The 18090-nt window shown below is 27.0% G+C and overlaps 1 protein-coding gene across 1 annotated transcript; it reads right to left on the bottom strand.

The window, feature by feature from the left end:
- Nucleotides 1–3792: 3792 nt before the first annotated feature.
- Nucleotides 3793–5256, bottom strand: LOC130942004 (uncharacterized). Its single transcript, XM_057870667.1, has 2 exons — nucleotides 4524–5256; nucleotides 3793–4147 (listed from the first exon to the last, which is right to left on the bottom strand). Exons 1-2 carry the CDS (start codon nucleotides 4860–4862, stop codon nucleotides 3947–3949), a joined length of 540 nt encoding a protein of 179 aa, XP_057726650.1. The 5' UTR covers nucleotides 4863–5256; the 3' UTR covers nucleotides 3793–3946.
- Between the last annotated feature and the right edge of the window lie 12834 nt (nucleotides 5257–18090).

The following is an 18090-nucleotide window of genomic DNA, read 5'->3' as shown; positions in this document are numbered from 1 at the left end:
TACAACAAACTTAGAATCTACAAACTGAACTACCTTATTCCAACAACCTAGAATCCACTAATGGAAATAAAAAATCCAACTAAACTAATGTAGAACAAACTATAGAATTAAAACTAAAATAGAACAAACTAGCAAGAGAAAACAGAGCAAAAACCTGAAGTACTAGTCAAAGATGAAAATGAAAAAGGGAGGAAGGAGTTGCTGTCGTACTATGATGCTGCCACGACTAGAGACGGCAATGAGAGGTCGCGCACACCAAGAAACTCTACAAAAAGAGTAGAATTAAAAAATAGTACTCAAAACATACATCAACAGAACAGAATTCTAAAATTGAACATACATCAAATTTATTCAACATTACAGAATGATTAATCATATAATAAACAAAATAAAAAAATTAATAAACAGAACAAGAAGAACTCAAAATTAAACCTGCTCTAAATTCTTCACCGAATAAAAATTTAATTGAAAAAACCACAGTACTCAAAACAAAAACTCAAAAAGATTGAAAAATGAAAAACAGAAGAACAGAAGAAGAACCAGAACTAACCGCAGAAGAACACAGAAGGCCAGAGCCAGACAACGACGCTTCGGTGACGGTGACGACAACAAGCCGACGACCTGCGACGGTGAGGCTTCGACCCGCGACAGTGAGACGACGACCCGCGACGGTGAAGCTTTGACCCGCGACAGTGGCGCTTGGCTTCGGCGTTTGTTTCGTTTGACGGTGGCAGTTGTCCTTCGTAGGCAGAAGGTTGAAGAGATTAGGGTTGAGAGTGGGAGGTGACCAGGAGTCTTTTTCGAAGAGATTAGGGTTAGAAAGTAGCTACAATGCATTCAGACTTCACTTCAGCCTTCTTTTTTTTTTCAGCGCCAGCGCCGTTTCGTGAATTGGGGGGAGAACCGGTGCCTGCTGAAATTCTTCCGGTTCGCTGGTTAACCACCGGTTCGGCCGATTTTTTCGCTTATTTTTTGTAAGACAGTTTACAGGTGGATCGAACCGGCTAGGTGACCGGTTTCCAGTTAACCCAGTTGAACCAGCCAGTCTAGTCTGGTTTTCAGAACATTATTCTTGACATATCTAATGTTCTTCCCATTCAGCAATGCATGCTCCTTAATAGCCTTCTTAAACTTAGTAATAGACTTAAACTCAGTCCCCAATCGAAACTCATAATCAACACTCATGTCAGTTTCATTATATCTAGGATACTTCTTCCTCCTTATTGGCTCATAAAAATCTCCATCATAGCTGTCCAATAACTCTGTCTCATAACATAAAATATGTCTCCAATATCAATATCTGCACCCTCTTCACTCCCCCCTCTTGTGTTAGTTCCCACACCAACTCCCAACTCCCACGTCAATATTATTATCATTTTCAACTAGTGAGCCATTGTTACCTCCAAAAGCATTTGGATGCTGACCTTGTTAATTTTCATCTTCAACATCAAAGTTAAAGTGATCCTCATGATCACCATCATCAGCACTGTCATCAAGTCTATTATCTTCATTTGAAGACTCTGATTGATTGACCACTTTCACTTCAACTAAACCATCACCACTGTACTCACCATCATAAGGTACATAGTCCTCATCATTTGAGGTTATTTCAATTTCATTTTCTTGTCTGCATCCATTAACCACATACACATGGCAGTGTCTAGTGCTTTGATCCACTACAAACCTACTCATTCTCATCCCATCTCCGTTACAGACTTCAACTTTCTAAGACCGTCCTTCAATGCAACTCTAGGTTCATTCCACCAAACTCTAGCATTGCCCGTGTATCCAAGTTCTTTCAGCTTAGTAACAATTTCTTGCAAGAACCACTCATTTAAGTCAAACTGCAATCCTCCACTACCATTTTACCAAGATATTTTTTTCCTCCTCTTCTACTAACCAACTGACCATCATGGTGGAGATCAACAGTAAACAGTGAATCTCCCATCATTGTCCAAAAAAAAATCACATACTTATCAGAAAAATTCTAAATACAGTAGATAGTTTAACCTACACTGAAAAAATAAAAATCGAAAATGGAGTAAAACCATAACATTCACATTACAGTTGTGTAGGGACAAGGATTACGAACTTTTACCTATTTTAGTGTTACTCTTGCAAGTTCTACTATTCAGCTTCTAACAATGTCAATCAATCACCAACTCCACATGCTCAATGATTAATTCCAGTGATGGAAAAAAGGAATGCATGGAGAAAGATTCTGAGGGAGATGAAGCGCGAAGACAATGAAGCATGCAAGTGAGTTTTTGGTCATTATAAAATTTGGAAGAGAGAAATAGAGAGTCGTTTGCTCTCCACGTATTGCACATGCAACTCACATGGTCAACATAGTGAATATGTTGACGAATATTTCGTTAAATCAAACGGTGTTTGAATGGTAGGGATCCAATTATAAATTTTATTTTTTTTATAGGGATCTAATTATAAACTTTTAAAGTGTAAGGATTAATTTGTAATTTTACTAAAAGTGTAGAGACTAACTGTGTAATTCAACTTTATTATACATGGATAATGAAATTGATGAAAATCGAATTCACATAATCTTTTTTTGTAATTTTAACATGGATTTTATTATAATTTTATTGTTTTTAATTTTAATATAGATTTAATTTTATATTTTTATTTTATTAATATTTTATGAAACATGCAATAATTAAATATTGTAGTTGATTGAAAAGATTGATTTGTTATGAGTAGGATTAAGTAGGATTGGATAAAAAATTTTAGGGTGTGAACAGATTTAGAATTAAGAGATTATTCTCAAAGTACAAACATAATAAGGTTGAATTTAAAATAAAAATATAAACCCACAAATAGAATTATAATAAAATTTAAATTTGGATGGTTATCTTGTCCTTATTGAGAATAGTAGATTGGTCAATAATCTTGATGGCCTCTTCCTTCATAGCTAGGATGAATTTAGAAATTTCAATAGGAAAAAGCCAAGGTTTACAAAACTTTTTAATTACTTTTTTATTTATTTCTTTAATTATATAAAAATAATTTATGCGTAATACGCAGGTATTGAGTTTTTTAAAAAGCTTATCGACTTATAAAAAAATTTTGGAATTTTTTTCAATAGTTTTGTTTTTGATATATTAATTACATAAAAAAGACACAATAATATTAAAAATATATTTTTTAAAATTACAAAATACTAATACTTTTATGGTTTGTTAGTTAAAAGGATTTCACATATTTTAATAACTAAAATTGATTCTTGAAAAAATTTAAAAATTTTGAAAACACATAAAGCATTAATTATCTCAAAAATACTGGTATTTTTATAAAATATAAGATAATACAAATCTCAAAATAAAATAATAATTAGAAAAAAACTAATATTTTTGACAAAAAAATATCTAAAATATGTCAAGTAATTACTAAACCATAAAGATGTAAGTCATTATTAATATTTTATATAATAATATGAATATTAAATATTATGCTAATATTTTAATTTTATTTAAAAATGTTCTGATTTAAAAAATACAAAAACTTAAATGTATGATATTAAACTGTTTAGTAATAAAAATATTAATAAGTAAAACAATTAAAATTTAAATTCATCGTATAATAAAAAATAAAATTGTTATATCGCATAAAAATTTTTATTTCCATAACACATCTTGTATAAAAATATAATTGTTCAAAATCTGAGGCCGAAGCCACTACGAAAGAAAGAAGGAAATAGATCCAAACCGCTCGATCACAGATGAATGCTTCTCAGGAATTTTAGAGGAGTAATGTTAAAGTTCCTTACCAAACAAATTAAACAATCAGAAATTCAAATTTCAGTCTCAATCACAGGTCAGAAACATAATTTCCAAACTACACATAGACAATCAAAATTCAATCTTCAGACATTAAATGGACTCAGAATTCCTCAATTATATTTACATAAATAATTGACCAATCCAAAATGTTATATTTTTAAGGCCAACCCCATGAAATTGAATTCCCAAGCTCCGCTTACACGGGGTGGCTCTTCAGTTGTTTTCTCAAATGACTTGTCAACTTCCACAAAAGCATCATCAACAGGCTCGGAAGATACTTCTTCTACTTTCTTCTCTTCTGTTGCTTCTTCTTTCTTCTCACCCTCAGCTTCGCCTTCTTCCTTTTTCTCCTATACAATCCCCATCAACCAAAAATATTAACAATATATAGCAAAGGCAAATTAATTTGAAAAGAAAAATAATAGGAGTGCTTGGCTTCTTTGGAAGAAAAAATCTAATTAAAAAATATGATAACTTCTATATTATATTAGATTCAACAATGGTCTATTTCATTAATTTTATGAATATATCAATGGTATATTCTAGAGAGAAAAGGTTTGAATCAAAACAATATCCTTTATGTATAATGAAGGGGATTTTTGGTGCTTATAAAATTTTGTTTAATTTACTTAAAAATAAAGATAGAGTAAGGTGAGAATAGAGCTATAATAAATAACACTGATGGCTTTATGAGATAGAAAGATGCAAAGGAAATAAAATAATAACCTCGGAGCTAGCACCCTCAACCTCAACCTCAAGCTGAGTCTCAATATTTGGTGTAGGAGGATCAACTGGGAGCTCCTTTTCAAGAGAAGTATCCTCAGTCTCAGTCTCAACCTTGACCTCAGTTTCAGCCTCAACCTCAGCTTCAATATTTTTTGGTGTAAGAACCTCAACTGGGAGCTCCTCTTCAAGGGTCTTGGGTCTGCTAGCACAACCTCCCATTTTTGGAAAATAGGAGGTTGTGCTTATGTTTTGGACGAAGACGATGAGAATAAATATTATGAGAATTTGCTGAGGGCAAGGAGAAACATTGCAAAATAATGGAGTTATATAAGGCACCATAGAAGCATTATTCGGGTAAAAAATTTAGGAGCATATTTCGGATTGCCAGAAGAATTATTTGCCTATAATAGAGGAATTTGTGTTTGAGAGAGAGAGAATTGACCACTTCCACAGAAATTCATTTTTCTTGAGCATGGTCAATTTTTTTTTTTTACTAATCTTGAGATCTCAAAAATATTATTAAATTTGTAAGTATAGCAAATCACTAAATCCTATTTTTTAATTTTGTAATTTGTAATTTGTAATTTTTTGTAATAAGGCCTTTATAGTGTGAAAAAGTTTTTAGTTAGGTTCTTCTAATAACAAAAGAAGGTTAAACGAAACAAAATATTTCTAGGTATAATCATGTAGGGATTTAATTAAAACAAGTTAAAATTGGATGCTAGTTACAATTGTATATAAAGTTGCATTATTGTTCATCGATGTTGTTACAATGCTTGTAAGGCCTATAACAATTCATCGATGTTGTTATTGGTCATGATGGAGGACTAATATTTCATGGTTGAGGGTGCTCGAGAATCGGGGCTCATGGATTATTAGCCAATACTGACTGTGGTTGTTGTGGTTGATGTTGATGGAGGAGATTGGTTAAGTATGGTGTGGTGGCCATGGTAGCAAGCGATAGTGATGATTAGATATTTCAGAGCGTCAAGTCTGTTGCTTAGGTTTTTGAAATTTCTTCACTTTTTTGTTTTCGATGCTTCCTTTGATTTATTTTGTTTGGTTGAATTGACAAATGTTTGAATTTTCAGTTGAAAAAATCTTTTTTAATAAATTTTTTTATTTTTTAAGGTGTTTAGCAAATTTTTAGTAGTAAAAATAAAATTATTAAAAAAATAAAAAAATATTTTTTTGATAAGTTATAATTTATATTTTTTATTTTTTTAAAAAAAATGTTTTTAATATAATAAATAAATAAATAAGTACTTTTACATCGTTATACCTAAATATAATTGATAAATAAAAAGATTTTTTTTGCATGAAATATCCAAACACAAAATTATTTTTACTTTTTCATAAGATCTTTTAAAAAAAGACAACTCAAAGAAAGATATTTTCTTAAAAACTCATCCAAACAAATTCATCGTCTTTAATTTGGGAATAGATTCTCTTAATTGTTAAAAAAAATTGAGAGTGTAAAATACTAAAATGTGATCTTTAATTCTTCATTATTTTCTTTTTTATATTTGTTTTTTATCCCACTTATAAAACTAATGATAAAAATTCACACTTTACCCTCTCAATTATTAAAAGTAAACAAGTGTAATTATCCGTATCATGCACGTGATCAGATTGAAATTATAATTTTAAATTATTTTTTTAAAATTAATTTAAATTATAATAATTTGATTAATAAAAAAGTAACATGTTATGCATTTTTTAATCTAGTGTTAAACAAATTAAATATAAAAGTTATTAGCACTTATAAATCTATAAAATCACACTGTCTTTGATTCGTGCAAGGGTTTACTTATTAAATAAATTTAAAATATGAACAAAAAATATTTATAAAATGGAGCTAGCATCACTTGAAGAATCATGAAAAATAATCAACTTACCTTATTTTCCATGAGAACTATTTCCATGTAAGTCGTCTTGTTCTTATCAAATTTGGATGAAACTTTTCATAACCTTATATATTAATTTTTTTAAATAATATATATATATATATATATATATATATATATATATATATATATATATATATATATATATAATGGTAGTTTTTCTTAATATATATACATATACATAAATAAAAAATATATGAATTATATTTTGTTATACAAATGTAATTACCCGTGTCATGTACGTGATAAGATTGAAATTATAATTTTAATTTTTTTTAAATTAATTTGAATTATAATAATTTGATTAATAAAAAAGTAACATCTTATGCATTTTTTCAATCTAGTGTTAATTGGATTATTCTAAAATGCTTATTAATCGCTTTTAATAATCTACTTTATTCAATAAATCAGACATATATACTAAATGTGATCATAAATAATATAGTAATAGTTAATAAATCCACCAACAAATATATTGACTATTATCATACTATAAAACAAATTAAATATAAAGGCTATTAGCACTTATAAATCTATAAAATCACACTGTTTTTTATTCGTGCAAGAGTTTACTTATCAAATAAACTTAAAATATGAACAAAAAATATTTATAAAATGGAGCTAGCATCACTTGAAGAATCATGATAAATAATCAACTTACCTTATTTTTTCCATGAGAACCATTTTCATGTAAGTCGTCTTATTCTTATCAAATTTGGATGGACTTTCCATAACCTTATATATTAATTTTGTTAAATAATATATATATATATATATATATATATATATATATATATATATATATAATGGTAGTTTTTCTTAATATATATACATATACATAAATAATTCTATACATATACATAAATAAAAAAAATATATGAATTATATTTTGTTAAACTCTATGTTACCGGTTATTAAAAATATTTAAATAACATATATTAATTATTTTTTGTTATAATTATTTCGTTTTATATATATAATTAATTTTTATTCTACAATCGTGTAATAATTTTTATTTTTTATATCCATATATATTTCTCAATCCCGACCCCATTTATACGCATATTAATAGTTTTTTTTCTAATAATGATGTTTTAATTTTTCATTTTCTTTTTTCACGTATCTTTCTTTTTTTAATATTGATATTTTAATATTATTTTATTTTTTTAAAATATTTTTTTAATAATTACATTACTAATTTGAAATATAAAATGAGAAAAAAAGGTGATACATATATCCAAGAAAGAAAATAAACTTAAAATCAGAAAAAAAATTTATATTAAAAAATATAAAAATAATATATTTAAAAAGAATAGTCGTAATATATAAATTGAGTCAACACTTTAAATTTCTCTAAACCTAATTTAATCAAATACCAATATTAGAAATAAATTACTTAAAATAATATTTAATCTATTCTAGTCCTTAGACTCGTATAGATTAGAGTCATTCTCGTAATGACAATTAACTGAAACAACATTGTAAGTTCGAAAGAATTCGTGCAAATTCAAATCATTTCCTTGTTCTTTGAAAATCTTCTGTATCCCTGATAGAGTTAAATCGCAATTCCTTTTGTGGAAAAAGAGTTACGGAGGTGGCTTTGATGTGTTGGAGACCAAAATTCGAAAGTCACTATTTATATTTGAGTGTGACACCCATTAAACCCTAAAGGCCAAATTAAATAGTATCTCTGATTTTATTCTCATTTAATTATAAATCAAAAGTAATAATGACTTATTTAATTCAACATTTATGATAATAAATGAAATGAGCATTATATAAGTTATTTAATGTAAAATAGCTTAATTTGTGATTATAATTAATATATGTATTGCCCATAAATAGATTAGGAAATAATAATTTCGTAACAAAATAATCATTCAATTTAAATTACAATTAATTGATTGATGGAAATTATAATAAATTATATGATGTTTAAATAATTAACCAAATCAATTAGTTGATATAATTAATTTATTATAATAAATTAAATTTAATGAGTTAAAAAATCGAAAAACACCATCAGAAATATGCTAGTGATATCACGATAGTTTTATCATTAAGTGCATAAATTTATTAAAAGAATAGATATTTACAGATTATTATATTAAACACAATAATGCCACGATACTTAAATTCAAAAAGAACCTGTGATGACTTATAATAAATCTATATATGAGAAGTAAAAGTAAAATAAGCAATTAAAAATAAAGTAAAAAGAGCAATTAAAAAAAGTAAAAGAAGATAAAAAAGATAATGTGTGGAGTAGATAAAAAATGTATTGTAATAGAATATTAATATAATTAATTAATACAAAGGATAAAAGAAAAAAATCAAAATACGATCTTATTAAAAAAATTTCAAAAAATAAAAAATAAAAAAACCTATTAATCAACTTTTATAAAAATATTACAAAAAATTTAAATTATCTTTAAATGAAATAATAACACCCTTAAGAATTAATAATCAAAATAAATAAAAAAAGAATTAATATAAAACAAAATCATAAAAAAATATTAACAAAATTAAGATAAAAAAACAAAAATTACAAATTACAAATTACCTGAAGTACAAAATAGAGAAAGAGAAAAGGGATATATAAAATAATAAGATAATAAATTGAATTAATTGATTTCATTTATTTCTTTGCTTTATAAATTATTTATTAAATAATTTAATATTTATCTCGATCAAATTAAATAATAAATTAGTTATAATTAATTTGGTTTAATGAATCAAAAAAATTTAAAATAATTTAATATTTACTCTAATTAGATTAAATATTTGAAGTTATGATTAATGTAATTTAATGAATCAAATAAAATATTAAATGATGAAATATTTATCCTAATCAAATCAAATTACATAATTTATTAGTTATAATTAATAAATTGAATAAATCAAACACATTAAATTGAAAAATAATTTAATTAATTTGTGTCTTAAGGACACATTTTTAAAAATATTTATTTTCAATAATTTTTATAAAATATTTTTTTATAATATTTTTAACCTATAGTTTAAAGGCACAGTTATATAATAACCCATTAAAAAGTACTTAATTAGTTAATACAAATAATTAGTATAATTGATTTAGTTTAATAAATCAAAAGAACTAAATGTGAAAGAAAGAGATAAAGAAAAAGTGAAATTATAAAAATATGTAGTCATTAGAATTTAAAAAGCAATAAAAAAAGTTCCTTTTTAGTTTTTTATTTATTAATTATTAATTTATTATAATTAATTTCACAATATTTATTATACATTATTCATCTTACAAATTAATACAATCAATTAATTGATATCAATTATTGATAATTAATTATAATTGATATAACTCATTTCGCTATACTTTCTAAATAAATAATTAAAAATGCACGTCTCAATTTTTGTTAAAATAGAATAAAATAAAATACATAAATTGAGCAGATATAAATCTGAAAATTATAAAATTTTATTAACAACTCCAATAAATTAGTATCATAAAACTAGATTTAATGTCTATTTTAAAATAATTACTGACCTTTTATTCTTTTAATTATTAATAATTTAAATAAAGTAATACCCTATAACTTATTTTGTTATCTATTTTAAGTAAATACTAACATTCTATTTTTCTAATTACTAACATTCTATCTTTCTTTACTTACTCATTCTAATTACTAACATTCTATTTTTCTAAGAAAACTAACATTCTATTTTTATTTTGTTATCCGTGGAAACAATTCTTCAATAAAAAATTGAGCTCCTTCCAAAAAAACTAACTCTATCTACATTCCATTAGGTTGGTCATAATAGGTGAGTAGATACAACCATCATTTAGTAAAGTAGAGTTTATTACCCCTTCTTTGGACGCTTACATCCATGTAATTGAAACTTGAATCAGTGAAGACAACTCGATGAAGTATTTCATGGATGTGATGCATTGTAAACGATTGTGGCAAAAGACAATCGAACTAGAACATTAGACGATAAGAATAATTTAGAGTAACAACAATTAATAAATTATCAAAAGAATAATATAATAGAATGAGTATATGAAAAATACTATAAAAAATTATAAATTGTACCTTAAAATGATCAACTTCGATGAAAAACGAAGAATACATTCTTATTCTATGAAGTAGTAAAAGAAAAATAATAAATATAAAATTATGAATTAACTCTCAAATTTAGATTCGTGTACCACAAAAAAACACTATATATAGACTTTAGTAAAATAAAAATAAATATGTAAATTACTTATTATTAAGGTAATTTTTTATTATATACAATAATTAAACATCATATATTAGTTTTGTTTAAATTATATAATTTTATCATATCATGATTAAAATCATTATCTTCTATCATAATCAGAGAAATCTCTAACAATGAATAAGAATATTATACCTGATATACACAGATTGAAATAGAAATATGTCTTAAAATTTAGAAATATAAATTCTATTATATCTTTCTAAACAAACCTAAACAACTCTACACTAATAATCTGTGCCATATCATGTTTTTCAAAACTTATATTTAGGAACATATAGAATTTTAATAATAATATAGGGGTAATTGAAATAGTTTATATATGGGTTTTTCAAGTTATTATTATTATTATTATTATTAATATTATTATTATTATTATTATTATTATTATTATTATTATTATTATTATTATTGGATAATAAATAAGAATTAGAATTATATCAATATTTTTAAAATTAATATAATTAAAATGACTAAAAATATTTAAAATTAATGTGCGTTATTAATAACATAAAATTTGGTCATTTTATGATTACCTTCAAAAATTCTTAACGACCGGTGCAATTATATTATTATTATTATCATATATTATTATTATTATTATTATTATTATTATTATTATTATTATTATTATTATTATTATTAAAATGATTAAAAGTAGTTTTAATTGATAATTGATAAGTAGTTTAATAATGCATTAAATATTGATTTGATATAATTATAATGAAGATATGTTCCTAAATTAGTATAATTATGTATTATTCATTAAATATTAATTGTAATATAATTATAATAAATATATTTTTTATAAAATAATTTAGAATAGAGAATAGAAAAGTTCATTTTGGAGAGAAAACAGAGTCATGAGAGATCGACATGTCACCTTTATTAGTTGGGAAAAAACCCAATTTTAGTATATTAAATAAATTGAGAGATCCATTTTCCTTTAATTTTATCTGGGAAATGATATCTTAACATGTGCTTATGTTTTCTCTGCATAACGCGGACATTTAAGCGTGTGTTTGGATTCACGTTGGCTAAACTAGAATTTGAATGAAAGTGATTTTGTAGAATTGATTTTGGGTAGAAGTGAGTTTCTGCCAACATAATTTATGTTTGGCAATTTTTACTAAAATTGATTTTGATAAAATAAATATTGTTTGAATGATATTAGTTAAAATAACTTCTAAATAAATAATTAATTAATTACTAAAAAAATATAATATTAAATTATAATATTATTTTTTTAATATTTTTATATAATATTTTTTATAGAACTATATTTTAGTATATTATAATTTTTTATTATTATAATAAAAATTAATATTTATTTATGAAATTAAAAATAACATATAAAAATTGATAATTTTTTAAATATTTTTTATAGTAAAAATTAATATTTATTTATTAAATTAAAAATAATATATAAAATAACATATTTCAAAACTCTTTTTATGTACTCTTAATAATCTTATTTTTATTATTATTTTAGGTTCTAATTTTTTATTAATTATATTTTTATTATTATTTATAATTAATTTTTTATTTAATTTATCATTTCTAATAGGAATAATAATACATATTATAAAAAATTAAAATAGTAAACAATGCACAAAAATTAGAATAATTATTTTAGTACTCTCAGTATTTTTTATTTGAAAAAAATTATAGAAAAAACCAATAATAACTAACAACAAATCTAAACGTACATTGAGTAAACGTAGAAGCTATAATTTCTTACTTCTAGAACGAGCTTTTGAGATGCAAAATCACGTTGACGTTCAAAGAAAAAAAAAATTACCAAACATCAAAGAACAGCGTTCAAAATACCTAAATGCACTTTTATCCTCTCCAACGTGTTTTACAAACATACCCTAACTAGTTTTCTCTAAGGTATAGAGCAATTAGCTTGACTTTAAATGAAAATAAGTAAATAAATTAGGAAGGGCTTAAATAAATTAGGAAGGGATTCAGGGCTAATTTTTTTTGTGTTTGCTATGATACGATGATAAATTCATACGTATTGATACGTTTAAAATATGGATAAATAATAATAAATCATGTGGCATTTTTTTTCACATCAGCATTTAATTTTTTCTTTTTTAAATATATATTATATCAGCACTTTTACTAATATACCCCTTTAATTAAATAAAAATAAAAATATATTTTTTATTTAATTTTATAAAAAGTCTTAAACATCTTTATTTTATTTGATTAGACAAAAATACCTTTTTAAATAATCAAATTTTAGAATTCAATTAATCCTAATTTTATAGTTTCAATTAATTTAAACAACAAAACAAAAATATATTTAAAAAAAACAAAAATTAATCCTTCTTCGTCTTCTCCAATTCCTCTAATCATCCATCCCCTCTCTGAAGCAAAGCAAAACATATCAAAAAATAAAAAATCAATCTGTTCTTTATCTTCTCCTAATATCATTCGTGCCTGCTCCCCTCTGAAACACACAAAAACGGTAAAACCCTAGCAATAATTGACTTCATTGATCTCGGTAGCTAGCTACCCACAGAATTTAAAGAACCTAAAGGAGAAGGAAGGCTAAACAACTCAACTCAGCAAATGCTACGTCTTTCTCCTCTATGAAAGTTCTTTGAATGCCCCTTCGCCCTCCATCGTCGAGCCCTGTCCAGCCGTCGTCGTCCAGCGCCTCTCCCTTTCTAGCGCCTCTCCCAGTGTGTCTGGTTCTGCCACTCAACAAACTTATCCCCATATGGCCAACAAGAGTATAATGAATGGAAGGCAGATATTGAGTAAAAACCATAAAGGTATTGAAGAGATGTGGTTAGAGGTTCTTGAGAGGATTCAAGTTACTGGACTGAGAGAATTTTTGTATAAAGAAGGCAAGCTGATCTCTGTCAGTTTTGGAGCAGGTAAACATCAATTCCTAGCTATTCATTTTTGCATGTTGCTTTGTGAAGAATTAGGTAAACTGATTTATGTATTTGATTACACTTAATGTTAGTCAATTGAAGGGCCTTGAAGCAAAATGCATTGAAAACTTGCTTTTGGGTTCGTCATAAAGTTAACAGTGATTTTTAATCCAGTTATACAGCTTTTTATTTGCTTTCATAAGTAGCTTTTTTTTTGTTTAATGTGTTGATATTGTTGTTATTATTATGGTAGGTTGCTTATGTGTCTCCCTCCTGTTTTTGTTGTTTGTATTGACAATTAGTTACCATTTATTTAATGATAGAGGATGCAATATTGTGCAGCTTCAACTGTGCAGCTAATGTTTAGTTCTCAAATGACGAAATCCACGACTGAGAAGTTCACAGGTCACATTTTACAAGCATTTGAATCTGTCCTTGGAACATCTGTATCGATAGAAATTAGATGCGAGTCAACTAGAGATGCAGGCTCAACTGTTCAACTTCCTCTTACATTGCCTGCTACTGATGGTAGTTCGTTACACATTAGAGAATTAAGTGGTGTCGGTGTCGATGTCGCTCGAGCTCATCCAAGGGGTGAAATCATAGAAGAACCAACTTCTCCAACAGAGCACAAGAATGATGCACAGCAAGTTGATGCTCATGCAACATCTTAGAGAAGTGTATAAGGTTCAAGTATAGGGCAAGCATCAGCTTCCCAAAGAAATCCAATAGTTAAGTCTCACTTGGACTGCAGAAAGCTTAGGGAACAAGGTCAAAGTAAAAGTATTGTAAAAAGTAAGGTATCTCTTGCTCATGTAATCCAGCAGGCGGAAAGCCAGCGAAGTGGGTAGTCGAAACGCAAAGCAGTTTCCATTGCTGAAAAGCTTGAACTAGAGAATCTATATGTTGCTTCTTTATCCATTTTCTTTCGATGTGTACACTTCATAATTCAAGGATGGTAGCTTGCTTAAAATCTCCATTAGCCTGGGTACTAGTAGTATTTTTCTATTTCAGTAAACTAGTAGTGTCTCTTTTGTAACTGCCTATTGATTCTAAAATTCTTACTCTGCAAGAAACTGGAACCAAGATCAAGGAGCTTACTTTGCTGGAAAGCATCAAGAGCAACCCGTCAGAAGGTAATCATATTTTGCATGATCTAAATTTAATGTTAGAATTCATACATGAACCTTTTTCCTTTGAAATAAATAAAAATAATATTTTATCCACCATCAAGAATATATTTAAACTTTTCAGGCAAGACTATTAACTAGAAATACAACAATGTTGATGCATATGCTTGTATTTTTTATGCTTCAGCTTCATATGTTGTGATTGTGTTGGTGAAAGTGCATATTTTTAGATTTTTTTTTTTTTTGCATTTGCTTTGATTACTATACACATTATTGATTTATTTGATTGCATTGGCAGCTGTCCCGCTTGAAAATTTGAACCTGAAAACCAAGAGCATTGCTGAAGTTAGTCTCATGTGGGAGATGTCTCTCTTCAAAATCTCCAAGATAGTTTTGGGAATCTCTTAGAGGATCTATCCCACTACCATTGTAATTTGTATTTGCCTGTATTTAGGCCGGTTTTTTTTCCTCCTCATATTATAGGGTCCAATTTCATAAGGCCAATCCTTATTTTCATTTAGTCTAATAAAAAGCATGTAATTATATATCTAATGAAGAAAAATTAGGAATGTAGTTGATGTAGTTATTCAATTTTAGCGATAAGATGTATATTTTTTCTTTCAGGCATAAATTTGATGAAAAAATTAAATTTAGATTCAATTCAAAATTTTCTTAACTACTATGGCAGTATCTTTTGTTGGAGCTCTATTAACTGGTCTCAATTATTGCTTTGGTTATTTTGTTGAACAAAAAATGTAAGCAAGAACTTGTCTTATTTCAAGACAAATCTGTGAGTTCAGTCTTGTGTATTGAACCCATTTTTGTTAATTTGGTTTTATATCATATTAAGTAATGATAGAGGACTATAAAAGCGTGCATATAAACAGTATAGTTAGATGACTCAAAATTACCCACTGAGTTTTTTACCCACTGAGCTTTTTTCAGAATTTATACTCCCCTTTTATAAGATTGAACATGACTCAGAATTAAATGAACAAAATCAGAGAGTTACATTTATTACATAACAAAAAAAGTAACATGTAACTCGATACATTAAAACAAAAATGAACCTTTGATCTACTACACCTTGCTGCCTTAATCTACAAAATATATCTTGACAATTCAAGTCAAGAATACCAAAATTTGTGCTATCGATGAAACACTAATAGAATACAAGATATTCAATTACAAAATTTTAAAATGGAAGTGATGAATGATTGGGCTTAAATGTTGATCATCGCTGGGCGATTTGTTTGCTCCGGTTTGATAAACTTGGAAAGCACCTTCACATCACAAATCCAATGGAAGCATCAAGAGGTAATTGCTGAAAACATGACATGAAGTTGGTTAGCAGGCGAGTCGTAGGAGCTACACAAATATAGCAATTGAGAAATCTTATATGCACTACTTAGTAGTTAGTATACACTTCTCTTATATACTTATTAAAAGTGATTGATAAAAAGTGAGAGAAGATAAAAAAATCCTCTTTTATATCATAAATGAAAGGTGTACAAGAAAGGTGCGCAATAAAAGTGGTACATTTCTCCATTGACAAAGTATTAATGAGGGCCATATAGCAGTAGTAGTTGATAACATCAACATTCAAGCCCTGAGATGACCAAGACAAGCACTAATGATCTTATGATTAAAAAGGAAAAGTCAATTTATATATATATCTGTAGATAAATAAGTTATTATAGCTTCATGCATCACTTAACAACAATCCAACTGAGGGACTTACTTTGAAGATGTTGCTATGAAGGTTTCAGATATCCTGCTCACCATCTCCTCAAGAATAACATATTTGCCAGCAGAATCTATTGTGTGAAGTACTGCCACCTCACCTTCACCAAAATGGCCCTTCTGAAGCTTCAGATATCTAAAATAGAAAAATAGACCGAAAAAACATATAAACAAGCATAATAGAATTAAAGAAAAAAGAATTTTGGAAGAAAAGTTTGCTGATGACTTATTTGTACCAGTTGAATAAACTGACACCAAACAGAATAATGCAGAGACCGAGTCCTTTCACCCATGTAAATTTATCATGAAAGTACAATACCGCAACCTACAAATAAACAGCATATAATCAGAAAGCGCAAGTAAATCTACAATCAGCAACCGCAACACTAAGAAACCTCTATCCTACTCGAACATAACATGCAACAGTTATAAAAAATATAATACTAAATTAATTCATATACTGAAGCAATGTAATCTTGACAAAATGATACCGAAAGGATCTGGTAATAAACATACAAGATTAAGAGGAACCACTGTTGGAATAAATTAATTTTCATATCCCAGATCATCCATATTGAATCACCAAAAATATAACATAATGCGGAAGCGTACCTGAATTCATAAACATGAATCATACGATCGGAAGAATTTGGATCTTGTGGTTCTTTCGATCTTCCTCAACCAAAGCCTTCTGTATTCCTAGGGGGCTGAACTGTAACTCTTTTGATGGGGAAAGAGCAACAAAGGCGGCTTTTGGTATATTGGGGACCGAAACCCTGAAGGTCTATTTATATTTGAGCATGGCACCCATTAAACCCTTAAGCCCAAATAAAATAGTATCTAAAGCCCAAAAGATAATATATCTAAAATCCAAAAAGATAATTATCTAAGGAACAAAAGATAATATCCGGTTTTATTCTCATTTAATTCCAAATCAAAAGTAATAATGACTTATTCAATTAGCATTTATAACAATAAATGAGATCGTCATTATATAAGTCATTTAATTTGAAATAGCATCATTTGTGATTATAATTGATATATGTATTGCCCACAAATAAGTTAGGAAATTAAATAATTTCCTAACAATCTCCCACTTGGGCTATACATATATTCTTTCTTGACATAATCACATTTTATAAACTTTATGCGCGCATCTGAATGCTATTTCTTTCATTACTTTAACAATTTGGTCCGTCTCATACATTAGATATGGAACTACCGCAGCTTTTATCACATTAAATGCCGTGACTAAACCACGCCAATCACCATCCTAATATACTTAACGACATAGATCAAATTTGGATGAGTAATATGGAAATTACATGCCAAGTGATCTCATGCATGTCTATTTCCAGCTGGTCCAACTTTATTGAGATCAAACACAATACAAATATTGCAAAATGAACATTTCATATAACATGAAATAAACCATCAACTTAATTCTACAGAAAAATAACTCAATATCTGTCATAGGACATATAGCATGAAATAAACTCCCACTAAACCAAGGCATCATAAATATTGACACCCATCCGAGCAGTGTGCTCATGAAAAACTTTAGGGTTCAATCCCTTGGTAATGGGTCTGCTAGCATATACTCTGTTTCCATATGTCCTATGAAAATCTGTTTTTT

The sequence above is a fragment of the Arachis stenosperma genome, chromosome 7 (genome assembly GCF_014773155.1).
Source record: "Arachis stenosperma cultivar V10309 chromosome 7, arast.V10309.gnm1.PFL2, whole genome shotgun sequence".
Lineage (NCBI taxonomy): Eukaryota > Viridiplantae > Streptophyta > Magnoliopsida > Fabales > Fabaceae > Arachis > Arachis stenosperma.
The sequence above is the reverse complement of the archived record's forward strand: the minus strand, read 5'-3'. Positions and strand labels throughout refer to the sequence as shown.

Coding starts and splice junctions, on each gene's coding strand:
- LOC130942004 (XM_057870667.1), bottom strand. CDS start 4,862: ATGGTGCCTTATATAACTCCATTATTTTGCAATGTTTCTCCTTGCCCT. Junction 4,148..4,523: donor TTGAGGGTGCTAGCTCCGAG/GTTATTATTTTA, acceptor GGGATTGTATAG/GAGAAAAAGGAAGAAGGCGA.